Source organism: Macaca mulatta, chromosome 12 (assembly GCF_049350105.2).
Source record: "Macaca mulatta isolate MMU2019108-1 chromosome 12, T2T-MMU8v2.0, whole genome shotgun sequence".
Classification (NCBI taxonomy): Eukaryota; Metazoa; Chordata; class Mammalia; order Primates; family Cercopithecidae; genus Macaca; species Macaca mulatta.
The window spans coordinates 6,136,389-6,153,322 of NC_133417.1; the positions used below are offsets into that span (position 1 = coordinate 6,136,389).

Here is a 16,934-nt window from a genome sequence, read left to right on the forward strand (position 1 = left end):
TCTATGATCGCTGCCAAAATCAGCCCCAACGGGGAGAAGTGAGATGGGTGAAAGAGGTGGACAAACTTGGCTTCCATGGAATTCACAGATTCCAGTCATTAAAAATCCCTTCTGAGTTTTCATCTGGAAAACTTTGCAAATGTATTTAGCGACAAGAGGCAGAAGATGAAGCCAACACAGTTGGGCTCAAACTGCCACCCTTCTCCTTCTCTCTGCATCCAGGACCTGCCCTGAGCCCCTGAGTGCGAGGACCCGGAGCTGCCCAGCCCAAGGGAGCGGCCCCTGACCAGAGGAGGGAGCCGCACAGCGGGGCCCCCAGCACGTGGATGGCAGGATCTCTGCTATCTCAGTCCCAGGGCCCCAAGCAGAGAAGGCCTGGGGCTCCCAGCTGAAGTTTTGCTGTCTCCTCTGTCACCAAAGTCGAGAAGGACTGAGTGAGACCAACATCGGACGTGCTGGCTCCTCGGTGGCTGCCGATGTTGCCCTGAGGCTGCGGGTGACACCCTCTAGGGAAGCCGAGACAGTGGCTAGAATCACAGCCACGAGTGTTCCTGGGGCCCTAAAACACAAGCGCAGCCTGAGGAAGGCAGTGCCCGCTCAGATCCCCGTCCAGGCTTGTCTGCCACACTTGAGAGGCACACGGCACCAGAACATGGCGCTTTAAGTGACTTTGTGGGGTGTAGGAACACAAAGTGGGGCCTCGAGTGGCTCAGAAGTCACTCCCACCAGCCCACGGGGACCCGGGCGGCCCCTCTGGATGTGGCTGGCGTCTCTCCAGGGTGGGCTCCAAAGTCCTATGGAGGAGGTGAGTGTCGGTCTTGCTCTGAGGAAGGACCTTGACAAGTATCCTGAACACGCGGGCACACAGCTGGCTGACTCATCTGAAGGGACCTGTTGAGCCACTAGCCAGGGAAGGCTGGAAAGAACTCGACTAACACACGATCCCTGCCCAGGCGCCCACCTGGGCCGCCCACGAGAAAACTAGGGAAGCTGTGAAGACGGAGGTGTGCACGGGGCTGGGAGAACCCTGGGAGAAGCCGCACTGGGGACAGGGAGGAACGGAGGGCTGGGCCCCACAAGCAAACGAGGGAGGTGCTCAGTGCCATGAAGACCCCGCTGCACCCACAGCTGCAGGCCTGGCTGGCAGCATGACCGTGGCTTCAGGCGCGGGTCCAGGAGCACGTGTGTTTGGCAGGAGCTGCCCTCCTGGAGCCGCACTACGGGTACCGTCATTTTAGAGGCAGGTACCTGATATCAAGGATGACAATCCACCATGCCACCCTGAATTACAGCCATGTCCTCAGCGGGTCACTATTTACGCTGACAATTACAAAGAGTTTGAACTCGCTGTCCCAAGAGGCAACAAGCCCTTCCTTATCACGGCTGCAAGCCTCTGTGCGGCCCTCCTCCCCCTCCGCTTCCCGTCGGGGCAACCTGAAGTCACATGACAGTGACTCAGAGCCAGCCCAGTAGCTTCAGTGCAGGAAAAATCACAAAAACTCAAACACATCCTAAACATGGGCAGTTGGTAGGAGCTGATTCCTAAATTAAACCTGTTCGGAGGCTTTCTGGGCTAGCACAGCTCTGATAACAGGCTTGCGCTTTTTGCTCCCCCTGAAGGGCGGCGAGGAGGCCGGACTCTGCCATTCTGCAGGCTCCAATACATGGAGCCTGCCCTGTGGCATCGGTGGCATGTGCCAGACAGTGTGACCGTCGCCCGCAGTGAACACTCGGCACAGCAGAGCAGGCTTGGGGAAGAACAGAAAGTGACCTCTAAGCCTGCAGAAGACACTAAGCCACACACGGCCTCACGTGCACTGCGTGTCAATCACGGCCGAAGCAGGAATGAGCTCTTAATAGTTCCAGTAAATGCAAAGGCCGCCCTGGAAAACTGCGTGAACCTTTCTGACTACTCACAGGTGGGGAGCCACTGCCTGAGACACAAAGGTAAAGAATTCACCTGAAACTGCATATTATAAAACTTATTTTTAAATGATGGCACTTAATTTGAAAGACTCCCAAAGAATACTGCATTAGAAAGTGACACAGTGAAACCGTGAAGCTGACCAAAGGAGTCCCTGGAAATTTCACCAAATGTTGTGTCAAAACTGGGAAACAGAAGAACCGCACCTGATGAAACATTCGATTAATCACTCGAGTCCTCCCCACATACGAAGCTATGTTAAAAAGTGTTCCAAAGGTGGAGAGGATGATATTTCTTCCGATTTCGCAGGGGATGTACACCACCCCTGCAATATGGTTCCTAACATCCAGGGGGCGAGAGGATGATATTAGTCTCAATATTGCAGGAGGTGTACACTCCCTAGTGACATTGTTCCTAATATCCAGGGAAGTAGAGGAAGATATCACTCCCAATAGAGGAGGGAGTGTACACCCCTTCTGTGACATTGCTCCTAATAGCCAGCGGGGGAGAGGAAGATATTACTCCCAGTATTGCAGGGGATGCACACCCCCTTGTGATATTGTTCCCTATATCCTGGGAGGGAGACGATGATACTCGTGGCAATATCGCAGGGGGTGTACATATCCACTGTGATATTGTTCCGAATATCCAGAGGGAGAGAAAATGATGTGACTCCCAATATCACAGGGTATGTACATCCTCCTGTGATATTGTTTCTTATATTCAGGGAGAGAGGATGATATTACTCCCAATATCGCAGTGGTTATACACACCTCCTGCGATATTGTTCCTAATATCCCGAAAGGGAGAGCAACATATTTCTCTCAATATGGCAGGCGGTATACACCTCCTTTGTAATATTGTTCTTAATATCCATGATGGGAGAGGATGATATGACTCCCAATATGGCAAGAAGTGTACAGTAGCCTGTGATACAGTTCCTAACGTCTAGGTGGGGAGAGGATGACATTACTGCTCATATCTCATGTGTTGTAAAACTCCTTTGATATTTTGCCTACAATCCTGAGGGGAGAGGGTGATATTACTCCCAATATCGAAGAAGGCATACACCCCCCTGTGACACTACACCCAATATCCACGTTGGAAGACGAAGACATTACGCCCAATATCGCAGGGCATGTACACCCATCCTGGGATATTGTTCCTTATATTGAGAGGGGGAGAAAATGCTATTGCTCCCAATAACGCAGGGGCTGTGGTGGTACATGCCTCCTGTGATATTGTTCTTAATATCCTAGGGAAGCGAGGATGATACTACACCCAGTATCGCAGGGGGTGTACACCCACCCAGTGATATTGTTCTTAATGTACTCCACCTCCCACCACCAGGGATATCGGTCCTAATATCCAGGGGAAGAGAGGATAACATTATGCCCTATATCACAGGGGAGTGTACACACCCTCTGTGATGTTGTTCCTAGTATCAAAAGGTAGAGACGATGATATTACTGGCCATATCGCAGGGGGTGTACACCCTTCTGTGATACTGTTTTTGACATTCAGTAGGGGAGAGGACAACATTAATCCTAATATCACAGAAGGTGTACAGACCCCTGTGATGTAGACCCTAATGTACAGGGGAAAGAGAAGACTATTGCTCTCAATATCACAGGGGCTGTAACCACCTTGCGCCCTGTATATTGTTCCTAATATGCAGCGGGGTGGAGGCTCATAGTACTCCCAATATACGAGAAGGTGCACACACACCTGTGATAGAGTTCCTAATATCCAGCGTGAAAGAGGCTGATTTTACTTTCGATATCGCAGTGGGTGTACACAGCCCCTAACCCTAGGATATCGTTCCTAATATCCAGGCGGGAAGAAGATGACATGGCTGACAATATCGAAGTGGGTGGACACTTCTTCAGTGATATGGTTCCTCTTATTCAGGGGGTGAGTGGATAATACTACTCCCAATAAAGTAGGAACCATACAGCCACCTTGGGATTTTGTCCTTAATAACCACAGGGGAGAGGTGATATTACTACCAGTATTGCAAGGGGTGTACACCCCTCCTGTGATACTGTTTCTTATATCCAGGAAAGGAGAAGATGGTGTTAGTACCAATATTGAAGGGATGGACAGCTGCCATGGGATATTGTTCTAAAGATACAGGTTGAAAGAAAATGAGATTCCATCCAATATAACAAGGGGTGTATACCCCGCCTGTGATATGAATCCTAAAACCTAAAAGAAGAGAGAATGACATTGCTTCCAAAAACACACAGGGTGTACACCCACCCTGTGATATTGTTCCTGTCATCTAAAGGAAGAGATGATGATACTACTCCCACTACCGCCAACCAACTACCACTTCTTTAAGCATCTTGACAACTTTTTGCAGGGAAAACAAGTACACAACCAGCAGGATGCAGAAAATGCTTGTCAAGAGTTCATCCAACCTTGAAAGCACAGAATAAACAAGTTTATTTCTCATTGGCAAAAATGTATTCATTGTAATGGTTTCTTTTCTTTTTCCTTTTTTTTTTTTTTTTTTTTTTTTTCACAGAGTCTCACTCTGTCACCCAGGCCAGAGTGCAAAGGTGCAATCTCGACTCACCGCAACCTCTGCCTCCTGGGTTCAAGAGATTCTCCTGCCTCAGCCTCTTGAGTAGCTGGGATTACAGACACATGCCACCACCCCCGGCTACTTTTTGTCTTTTTAGTAGAGACGGGATTTCACCATGTTGGTCAGGTTGGTCTCAAACTCCTGACCTCCTGATCCGCCTGCCTCAGCCTCCCAAAGTGCTGGGATTACAGGCGTGAGCCACTGTGCCCAGCCCATTGTAATGGGTTCTATTTTGATTAATAAAGATGTGTTGCAGCCTAGTTATACAAATTTAAAATTCATGGTCCAAAACCATAATTACTTTTGCACCAACCTAATACTTTAAGAATTAAAAGAAGCCTTTATATTAGAGAGCCCATGGATGATAAAATCATAAAGAATATTACAATCTCCATAACCCACAAACTTGGTAACTTAGACCAACTGGATGAATTAAAAGACACAATCTATTAATACTAAAACACAGGAGAAATAGGTAATCTATATATATAGATATCTATTAATAAAATGGAATCAATACCTAATAACCTTACAGAAAACTTATATATTCCATAAATCTGACATTCTGTCATGTTATTCTAACTGGTGGGATTCAGGGATTTCCATTTTGATAAGAACATAGGTGAGTCTCACACACTTAATTTTAGTGCTCATTGGTCAGAAAAGCCATGTCCATTATAGGATACTGCGGAGCAATGCGTTATGGAGAATTTAGGCAAGATAATATGATTTTCAGAGTTAAAGGAAGACAACCTGATTTATGTACAGTAATTCCTCATAATATCATAGAGGATACCATATTTAAACTTTGGGGTATCCCGAGGTATAATTCTTATTTGAGCCACCTGTGAATTTCAGACACGGAGGCTTCCCAACTTTGGTGGCTAATTTTTGTATTTTTAGTAGAGATGGCCCTTCCCCATGTTAGTCAGGCTGGTCTTGAACCCCTGACCTTGTGATCTGCCCACCTCGGCCTCCCAAAGTGCTCGGATTACGGGCCTGAGCCACCACACCCAGCCTCTCCACTCTTTTTAGGTGGAGGGGAGTAAGGGTTTCTTGGAATTAGGAGGAACTCCCATGTACCCAACCCATTTGGGTAAATTTCTTCCTTCAGAGTTTTTCAAATCAGCATCACCATTGTTAAAGGCCTCCCACATGGTAATAATTGTGCTATAGGGTTTTATAAACGTGAAGTTTATGTTTGGCTGAATGAACCTCCTTGCTGTGCACAAGGGGGCCATAGGTGTTTTCACCAGTTATGAAGCGGGTTCACTGTGCAATGGCTACCAACTTTTCTGAGTACAATGAGGCCAAATACATTCATAGATAAATTCCATGAAGTGAATTTACTACTTACAAATAGCAAACAAAAGACAACAGAAGTCTAGGATTCAATATGAACCACTACCACAAGATCAGGAAGGCTACCCAGAGCAGATGGATGCAGTTTTGACTATAAATGCTTCACTTGCACTACAACTGAGGGACCCCAGAAATAAGCCCACATTGGGTTTTCTCCCAGGATGTGGCTTGCTGGACACAAGCGTTAAAGGCAATTCCGTTTCGAGCAGGGCCTATAACAGAGGCTGGGCTGTTCTGACCAATGTCACTTGATTATCAGGATATTGCCTTCCCAGCATATCGTACAGTTATCTTGAGAACTACCAGTAAGAAAGGGAAGAAAATGGCCCTGCACCCTTAAAACTGAAGGATCAGGATATTTGCTGTGACAGAGGCACAGACAGTAGCGACAGAGTATTCTTGTGAGCCATCTACTAGTTCTCTTAACCGGAGCGTGGCACCAGACCGCTTTTCTATTTCCTTTCAATGGAAACTATTTCAGAATATTTTGAATTTCTACATCTATAGAGTTGTGGCACATGATCACTGGCAGTGTAGACTCTCTGCATGGTTAAAGGAAAGACTTCAGAAGCCCATCAACCCACATTGGAGGAGACCACCTAATCCTCCAGAGAGTGTCACTCCATCTTCCTGGGGTTAGCTCCATATGCAGTAAGGCCACTATAACTAAGGCCGTCAAGACTTGCAGTCCGAAGATGAGACTTTTGACATGCTGATAAGCAGCAGTTATAAGAAAAGCCCACACACTGGTCAGGAATTTTTCAATGAAAGCAGCTGAGACGCTTCTTCATATGCTTCGGTAGGGGCTAATATCAAACTATTTCTTCCCATTTTCTTTACTCAGCAGTGCCTGAACCATGAGGCACCATAGATGTACACCTCATCAGGAGGCTGTATGGTACAGCAGCAAGGGGAGCAGCAGCACAAGAAACCAACAAGGCCACTACTTCTGCTTACATAATAACTATTGTCTTGGAGTGTAAAATAATTAATAATGTTCACATGGCTGCCGTAAGCACACAGAGATGGTGACCAGAGCAGATGCAGGGACTACAGACATACAGCCTGATTCTTGCTAATTAGGACTTATGTGTTGGCTTACGTGCTGTGCTTTTGTGCATTCATAAGCCAGGGCCTCAAAACTGCCTGCTAAGCATAGGCCAAAGGTCATGCTGGGGTGCAGTTAAACATTGATGTCTAGGAGATGAGAGCATTTTAGTGTGGAAGAAGATGACAACACCTGAAGACCACAAAACACTGTGCAGACCAAAGGGAACGCCCATCGTCAGCTCACGGTTCTGACCCAGGTGACTGCTGATGTGTTACGGAACAGTCAGCCCACAGCAGGTAGGTCAAGTTGAGCTGGTGTCCTGCATGAGGGCTGGTCCATTCCATTCGTGTTGCCAATTGTTTCAATAGCATCTCATGCACCCCACTGGTGAGGAAGGAATTAGCACCCTACGTTTACTGGCACCGTTAAACATATAACATCTATTACTAAACAGATAAGCCAGATATCAGTTATTAATTACATACAGGAGGATGGTGTAAGCTCTCACAGGCCCAAACAGGGATTACCTTGAGCGTAGAGAGTGGTATAGCATTTAAAAAGTGAGGATATTCCTTTTTTTTTTTTTTTTTTTTTTTTTTTTGACACAGAATCTCGCTCTGTCACCCTTGCTGGAATGCAGTGGTGTGATCTCGGCGCACTGCAAGCTCCGTCTCCTGGGTAAACTGTATGTACTTAGGAATTAATACCAACTCATTATTAGCAAAAAATAAATATCTTTACATCAAGAGTAGTTTTTCATTTAATAAAAATAGGTGGGATGTGTATAATGGACAAGGGATAATCAAAATTTGCCAAATGAGGCTAGTAAGACAATCCCAAGAATTCACAATCATTATTCACTGGTCCATTAATCACAGGACAATACATACAAATGAAACTTACCTGACCGGGCGCAGTGGCTCATGCCTGTAATCCCAGCACTTTGGGAGGCCGAGGCGGGCAAATCATGAGGTCAGGAGTTCAAGACCAGCCTAGCCAACATGGTGAAACCCTGTTTCTACTAAAAATACAAAGAATTAGCTGGATGTAGTGGCGTTCACCTGTAGTCCCAGCTACTCGGAAGGCTAAGGCAGGAGAATCGCTTAAACCCAGGGGGCGGAGGTTGCAGTGAGCCGAGATCGAACCACTGCACTCTAGCCTGGGCAACAGAGTGAGGCTCCATCTCAAAAAGAAATAATAATGAAATAAAAAAAATTAAACTTACCTACATATTAGAAAAACATCCAAATTCAACCATGAATCCAGCACATTATCAAATGAATAGACAAAAATTCTACCAACAAACTGAAGAAAATATCATCTATGAAATTCAAGTACTACTGCTTAAAGAACATTTACAGAACTCTCACCTCAAGGTTTCCCCGCAAAATAAGGTGAAATGCATACTCAAGACTCTTTAAGAATGGGCCACTGATAAAAACAATATACTTGTAACTTGTGTAACATTTCATAGATTTTTTTCAAGCACTGCACGATAATTAATTTGCATCAGGCTTTCCAAATTAGAAAAGCTTCACTTATAGAACTTCTTTCCCGTGGGAGTTTTCACACGGCTTTTCAAGTAAACGTTAAAACTGAAAATATTCTTGCAGTTTCTAAACTATTAGAGTTTTAATCCTGTGTACATTCTTGTATTTACAAGGTCTAGCCAGCTACAGCGTGTATTTTCGTATGTCCTTGAGTGGGTATGAGAGAAATGAAACACCCAAACATTCTGGACATTCATAGGGTTTTTCTCAGGAATGAGCTGATGTCTTCAAATGGAACTAATACAACCGAAGGCCTTACCATAAATTTAAATTCAAAACCTTTTCTCCACTCTGACCCCTCCCAAATCTTCAGGAAAATCTGAAGGCTTGACCACATTTCCTACATTCTTAAGGTTTCTCTGCAGTGTGAGCTCTTTCATGTTTATGAGGGAATGAGAAAGAGTAAATGTTTTACCACATTTCTTACATTCAAGGGGCTTTATTTATTTATTTACTTATTTTTGAGATGGAGTCTCACTCTGTCGCCAGGCTGGAGTGCAGTGGCACAATCTCAGCTCCCTGCAACCTCCGCCTCCTGGGTTCAAGTGATTCTCCTGCCTCAGCCTCCTGAGTAGCTGGGATTACAAGCATATGCTACCACACCCAGCTATTTTTGTATTTTTAGTAGAGACGAGGTTTCACCATGTTGGCCAGGATGGTCTCGATCTCCTGACCTCGTGATCCGCATGCACAGGGCTTCCCCCCAAGCCCCTGTGGCCTTTTATGTCCTTGAAAAAGAACTAAGGCAACTGAAATGTGCCACCATGCCCAGCTAATTATTTTCTTTGTTTTTGTTTTGAGACGGAGTCTGCTTCTGTCGCCCAAGCTGGAGCGCAGTGGTGCGATCTCGGCTCACTGCAAGCTCCGCCTCCCAGGTTCACGCCATTCTCCTGCCTCAGCCTCCCGAGTAGCTGGCATGAGCCACCGGGCCCGGCTTTACTTTATTTTTTGTAGAGACAGGGTTTCATCACGATGCCCAGGTTGTTTCACATTCTTTTAATCCAGGCTGGTTATGAACTCCTGGGCTCAAGTAATACACACACCTTGGCCTCCCAAAGTGCTGGGATTATAGGCTGAGTCACTACGCCCAACCTCTATATCATGACTTCTTTAGTGGCGCATAAGGTAACTGGAACGAGTGTAGGCTTTACCGCATCTCTTACATTCATAGGGTTTTTCTCCAGTATGAATTCTTTCGTGGAGGTGAAGGGAACTGAGGCGACTGAAGGCTTGGTCACATTGTTTACATTCATAGGGTTTCTCTCCAGTATGAGTACTTCTATGGTTACAAAGGGAACTCAAACAACTAAAGGCTTTGCCACATTGTTTACATTCATAGGGTCTCTCTCCAGTATGAATGCTTCCATGGTCATGAAGGGAAGTGGAACAGCTGAAGGCTTTATCACATTTGGTACATCTCTCTCCAGTGTGAGTCCTTTCATGCATCTTAAAACAAGAAAATCTGAGTGTTTTCCCACATTCCTTACATTCGTAGGGTTTCTCTCCAGTGTGAGTTCGTCCATGTATTAGACAAGAACCGGAAACAGTGAACGCTTTACCACATTGTTTATATTTATAGGGTGTTTCTCCTGTGTGAGTTCTCTGATGTCTTTCAACTGAATTGAGAAAATGAAAAGCTTTCCCACATATCGTACATTTATAAGCTGGATTTCCACTGTGCATTATCCTGTGTCTTCTAACACCTGGAACAGAAACAAAGAGTTTCCCACACTGTTCACATTTATATTGCTTCTCTCCATATGGTTTGCATCCTGAGTGAGCTAGGATGTGCCTATTAAGGAGGGAATGATGTACAAAGACTTTTCCACAAATACTGCATTCACATTGTTTTAATCCAGTAGAAATGTTCTCATTCAGATCAAGATTTGGAATGTGGCTGACAGCTTGTCCATACTGACTACCTTCTTTGCTTTCACACAGTCTCTGTACCATATGATTTCTGTAAAAAAAATGACAAGCACATTACTATTGGTTGGTTTAATAACCTTCTACTCATTCATAGGTCTTCGACTTACACTGCTACCAATACTAGGGAAAATGCATTTTTGTTTTGTTTTGTTTTTGTTTTTGTGCCATGACTGAATTATTTGAAAGTAAATGGGCTACTACTGAAAACACAGCTACCACCTACACAGCTATGACCAAAATAGTAACATTCATATATACAATTTTGTAGTACTATTTTCAAGTAAACTGTTTTCCAAACACTGACTGCTACACTGATGTATGTTACATTTTGGGTGAAATTTTTCTAAAAGGAAATGAATTTCAAGTGACTCTTATTTGCTTTGATTGCTTGTTTTTAAATTCATGACATGCTAAGATTCCTTCAGAGGACTTTATTTCCTCTTCTCGGTGCAAATTATCTTCTATCTTTCCCGTTTTTTGAAGTGATCTTCAATATTCTGGTCTTTCCGTTTTTTCCTAAAATGCAGATGCACAAAATTATCATGAATTATTTCAAACTATAGAAACATTACTAGATTTCATGTTCATTGTACACAGTGCCCATGCCTGATTTATTCACCAAATCATTCCCTTGCCCCATTCCAAATCACAAATAGCACTGATGATAGGGAAATACTTCTGTAATTAAGTGAAATGTGTTGTCATTCTTAGATACAGAAGCCAGGTTCCTGCAGGTTTCCTGCATCACTTCTCTGTAGAGATTCTTCTGAGAAGAATCTAGCAAAGCCCATTCCTGCTGGGTAAAGTTCACAGCCACATCCTCAAAAGTCATGGAGTCCTAAAACATTCCACATATGTGGATAGAAGGATGAGTGAGACTGAGAGCACTGGGAATGTATACTCAATTCATAAGCTGTTTACATGATTCTAAAATTTCCAAGCATTTATTCTATGACTTGATTGTCACAACTCTTACTCTGTTCACACATACTCCCTCCCACACAGCAGTACTAATGCTAGAATTGAACTATTCAAAAAGGCAACAGCAAAGTAGAAACACCCATCTCATTAGAGAATCCAGGGAGTGAGATTACGATATGCTGCTAGGAGTTACCTTTTAACTTCACTTTGTACATTTCTAGTACCTGTCATACTAAAGTCCTACCTGATGTGCATAAGTGAGTTAATATTATCAGTCCTGAGACTACTTATTCTTAAAAATACCTGCTCGCAAAGTTCAATCTTTGTTTGTATTAGGAACTTACATTTTGAGAGGGATTCCACCAACCCAAGTAATAAGAATGACTCACTGCATCTAAATGGCTTATGCAGTATATTTTCCAAAACTTCTTCTGCTGAAAGTCTATTATTTTGTGTCACTGCAGTGGTGCTTAGGGAACCAGACTCAAAAACACAGTCTGAACACTAAGTGTTCAATGAATTTCCCTGGTAGACAATATTTTACATGTGCTGTCACTTGTTAACTGGGGAAGTGAACCCATTCCACGTGATTACACCAAGAGAGAATAGGCTTATTAAATTTAATTGAGTAGTAAATAAAACCAATAATTGATATTTAACAATACTAATACAACAATTTTTCAAATTTCTATTGCACAATATCAAGGCAGAAAGGAATAAGAGGAAATAGGACACATGCTTTTTAAAATGACATTAACGTCACCACTTCCAGATGCTATTCCTATGAAACCACATAAATTCCCAAATCAGGTGGTTTTAGGCAAGAAAAGCTACTCTTTCATATGCAGTAAAAATGACCAATGTCTAATCATTTTCAGTCATCTAAAAAAAGAGTGATGGCTTGTCTAACATACTTCTAAGATTTTCAAGCAAAAATATTCAGGACAGCACAGTGTTAGCAAAGAGATGAGCAAGCAGACCAAAGGAAAAAAAAAGTCTTAATGACCCAGCATCTATGTGGAAAGTTGAGGAATGATAGAGTAGGCACTATAGAATAGAAAAACAAATTACATGCACTTTAAATATGAGGACAAACCAGGCTGGCATCTACTTGGGAAAATGCATTGCATTCTTCTCTATTCCATGAACAATAATCATCTTATTATATATTCAAATACAAAAGATAAAACCAGAATACTTTCAGAAGTCACTGGAAGATTTTTTTTTAACGAAGGATTAGGCAGAATTTTTTTTATGTACGAAAAAAGTGATAAAGGAACAGACAAACTCAAACATATTAAAATTTAGGGGATAAAAGGAAAATAGAGTGGGCCAGGCGTCGTGGCTCACGCCTGTAATCCCAGCACCTTGGGAGGCTGAGGCAGGGGATCACCTGAGGTTAGGAGGTTGAGACCAGTCTGGCCAACATGGCAAAAATCCCGTCTTTTTGTTGTTTGTTTGTTTATTTGTTTTTGAGACGGAGTCTCGCATTGTCCCTTGGGCTGGGGTGCAGTGGCAAGATCTTGGCTCACTGCAACCTCCATCTCCTGGGTTCAAGCAATTCTCTTGCCTCAGCCTCCCGAGTAGCTGGGATTACAGGTGCCTGCCACCACGCTCAGCTAATTTTTTCGTATTTTTAGTAGAGACAGGGTTTCACCATGTTGGCCAGGCTGCTCTGGATCTCCTGACCTCGTGATCCAACCACCTTGGCCTCCCAAAGGACTGGGATTACAGGCATAAGCCACCGTGCCAGGCCTAAAACCCTGTGTTTACTAAAAATATGAAAATTAGCTGGGTGTGGTGGTGGGCGCCTATAATCCCAGTTCCTCGGGAGGCTGACACAGGAGAATCACTTGAACTCGGGAGGCGGAGGTTGCAGTAAGCAGAGATGGCGCCACTGCACTCTAGCCAGGCTACAGAGCAAGACAGCATCTCCAAAAAACAAAAAACAACACTCAGACACCCAGATAAGAGGATACACATGTGTCCACTGTCATAAATTCTTCACCAAGCTACAAGAGGGGAACTGACATTTTGGTGAATCTTTATAAATCATCAATTTATCTAACACACTTTTATTTCACCAGTAGCATTTACAAAGCTAAGTCCTACAATTCCATTTGAAATTACCCTTAAAAAGAACAGAACTTTAAAACTTACTACACTCACTCTGGGGAAGAAATAAATACGAATTTTTAGTAAATGAAATACATCATTTTACCCTACCTCTTTGGAAATAGTATTTTTATCTTTCAAGCTGTACTGACAAAATGTATCTTACAGTCAGTGAAAACCTGAAACTCAAACAAGCGGACAAGCCTTTGCAAGGTAACAAACTCAGGGAGAGGCAGTGCTGACTCCAACGCAGACCTTTCTAAGTGTCACGGCAGGCCATTCTGTCCCTTAGGACACCCATCCTGTTCAGTAAAGTACTCAATGACCACCTACGAGGCACTGGCAGTGCTCTTTGTCCTCCTGTGTGCCTTAAGTGCATTTTAATATTCAGGTTCTTGCACATCCTCTCTGGGGTGGGTTTTCCTTGTCCTTTGGGACGGTTTTTCTCTCTTCACAGGTCTGAGACAAGCTAGAGAGCAGAAATCATTTCTGCCTTTTCCTCTCAATATCAGCATCCAATTGGCAAACCATCAATGTGTCTTCGAGGAATAAAAACTCGGGCCGGAGGAATAATTTTAATGACCTAACTTTCATGACATTACATTGTATTGTCCATTAATTTTAATGTCCTAAAATTTTAATGACCCTAAGGGGTCACCATTTTAGATGAAACTATACCAGGAGATTCTTCTAAGGCCAAGAGCATCCAGCTGCTCCCCTGAGAGACTCTATCCCATACCTCAGGCTGTCCTTGGGGATGAGATGACCCCGGGGCTGATACTCACTAGACCCTCCAATAGACATGGCCACTGTGGGTATCCTGGGTCATCCCCAGACAGTTCTAAATGCCAGGACTAGGAAAAGACAGGAGAGTGGCTGAGGACACAACACCCTGTCAAGTTTTCACGGGGGGACCTCAACCTAAAGACATTTTGGTAATATGTACACTTAGGAAAGATGAAAAGAAGAGAGGCACAAAGATTTTTTTTTACAGTAGAGTGTCAGATGATTTATTCTCCGCTTTCCTCTCATGTAAAATGTTTGGAAACAGAAAAATATTTTGGCCAAGGTGCCTCACGCCTGTAATCCCGGCGCTTTAGGAGGCCGAGGAGGGTGATCAATTAAGGTCAGGAGTTCGAAACCAACCTAGCCAACATGGCGAAACCTTGTCTCTACTAAACATACAAAAATTAGCTGGACGTGGTGGTGGCGCCTATAAGCCCAGCTACTTGGGAGGCTGAGGCAGAAGAATCGCTTAAACCCGGGAGTCAGAGGTTGCAGTGAGCTGAGACTGCATCATTGCACTCTAGCCTGGCGACAGGGTAAGACTCCGTCCCAAAAAAAAAAGAAAAAAAAAATATATATATATATGTGTGTGTATATATATGTATGGTTTGCTTCCTCATTCACCTTATCAAAGACTCTCATTTACGCCCCTCCTGTGGACCCCAAACCACAAACCATGACTGCAGTACCCGTTTATGAATCGTGTTTGCTGAAACACGCCCTTTAACGTTTTAACAAAGCCTCAGGTTAATTTTAGGGGGAGAAAGGTGGGACTGGAAGCTCCATGAACCACAGCTCCTCCCACGCTGGAACCCCGCACACCGAGTCGGGGCTCTCCCGGATCACCCTCCCGTGGTCACCGCACTACCTGGGTGGGGGAGGCGCGGGGTTCCCGAGAGGGCTCCAGCCGGCGGAAGTGGCGCCCGCAGGTACAGACAGGACGCAGGGGCCCCGCTGCCCGCGCCACCCGGCCCTGCACAGAAGGGGACTGAGGCCCGGCTGCGCCCGGTGACTCGGTCTGCAGGTTCCGCAGCCCATGGCTGGTTCCAGCAGGTTTCACCCAGCCCTCTTCCCCACTTCCGGAAGCCAGGCGCAGTCCACTCACCTTTCCTCGGCTTCCCGGGTGTCCCGGCATCAGCTAGGGATGTCCCAACACCCGCAGGTCACAGGGTGGCCGAGGCTGCTGCAGAGCCACCGGGCCTCCCAGAGCCAGGAAGTAGCAGCGGAGACTCACAGGAAGAGCCTACGGTGGCGAAGGCGAGACAAAGCGCCCGCCAGCCAGATCCCGGAAGCCGCCCTCTCCTTTCCGGCGGCGCGCCCGATTGACGGGCCCCCACTCCAGCGTCCCTGATTGTCTGGGGCTTCAGGCCCCGCCCCCTCAGGCCCTGAGTGACAGGAGATTGCGATCTCACGTGAGGCTGGATGTGGCCAGAATGACCGTTTTGGCCTAGCGGTTTGTAGGGTGTGCATCCTTCCTGCGCTGGGATCTGACCATGCAAGGAGCACATTCGCATTTAACCTTGTATACAAGATTATGGCTATTTTGCGTAATAAGATATAAAATTGCAAGCAATATAATGGCAATTCTGTAACTGCCCAGTGGGTTCACCTTGCCCGCTACCTAGACAGAGCCGGTTTCTCAAGACGGGGGGGAATAGCAATAGAGAAGGAGTAATTCACGCAGAGTCGGCTGTGCAGGAGACCGGAGATTTGATTTTTATTTTATTTTATTTCATTTCATTTCATTTTATTATTTCTGAAAGAGAGTCTTGCTCTGTCGCCCAGGCTGGAGTGCAGCCTCGGAGTTTTATGATTATTCAAATCAGTCTCCCTGAGCATTTGGGGAAAAGAGTATTTAGAAAGTTTATTTTGCCAAGGTTGGGGATGCTTGTGCATGACACAGCCTCAGGGTGTCCTGATGACAGTTGCCTAAGGTGGTCAGAGCACAGCTTGGTTTTGTTGGAGATAAATGCTCGGTGACGCAAAGTGAAACCAGCACTTAAGCAAAAGTTTTCTCAGCAACGCAATTTACCTCTGTGGAAGCGTGCTGCTCGCATCAATCACAATCGCAAGAGCACACGGAACAAAGGAAAGCAGGGGTTTTTATTCCTAATGCAGTCCTTACCTCTGGCATGGGCTGGGGCCAGACCTCAAGATCTACACTGACCCCGTTGGCTATTTGTGAATATTTTCCCAAATAAGGAAGAGGGAAGGGAGTTGTGAGTTACAACGGTGGGACGTGTGGTTTGGAAGGGAGAAATGGGTGCAGAGCAGGTAACCAAGGGAACAGATGTGAGTTATTGATTAGAACTGACGGAGGGAAGGTTGTTTACAGTAACTAAGGGCAAGGAGGCATGGAGAACAAGAAAGTTGAGTTGGAGAACAAAACACAAGAACGTTAACATGCCAAACCTTGGAAGAGAAACTGACTGTATCTGACAGTTTTACACATTTTAGGGAGACAGGAGACATCAATCAACATATGTAAGATGAACACTGGTTTGATCCGGTACAACCTGAAGCAAAAGTGGGTCAACTCGAAGCCAGGAGGGGGCTTCCAGGTCACAGGCAGGTGAGAGAGGAACGGTTGCATTCTTCTGAGTTTCTGATGAGCCTTTCCAAAGGAGGCAATAAGATATGCATTCTTCTCAGCCAGCAGCGGATGACTTTGAATAGAATGGGAGGCAGGTTTGCCCTAAGCAATTC

At 45.0% G+C, this 16,934-nt stretch overlaps 1 protein-coding gene and 1 pseudogene across 1 annotated transcript; both read right to left on the minus strand.

Moving 5' to 3' along the window:
* Nucleotides 1-559: 559 nt before the first annotated feature.
* On the minus strand, nt 560-1,233 carry LOC144333558 (uncharacterized; annotated as a pseudogene).
* A 7,663-nt stretch (nt 1,234-8,896) lies between these two features.
* LOC144333344 (uncharacterized) lies at nt 8,897-15,522 on the minus strand. The gene is made up of 2 exons (XM_077956692.1): nt 15,334-15,522; nt 8,897-10,437 (listed from the first exon to the last, which is right to left on the minus strand). The coding sequence occupies exon 2, from the start codon at nt 10,428-10,430 to the stop codon at nt 9,588-9,590; it is 843 nt and encodes a 280-aa protein (XP_077812818.1). The 5' UTR covers nt 10,431-10,437; nt 15,334-15,522; the 3' UTR covers nt 8,897-9,587.
* Between the last annotated feature and the right edge of the window lie 1,412 nt (nt 15,523-16,934).

Bases quoted from the DNA above. Each gene is read 5' to 3' on its own strand.
- LOC144333344 (XM_077956692.1), bottom strand. From the start codon at position 10,430: ATGGTACAGAGACTGTGTGAAAGCAAAGAAGGTAGTCAGTATGGACAA.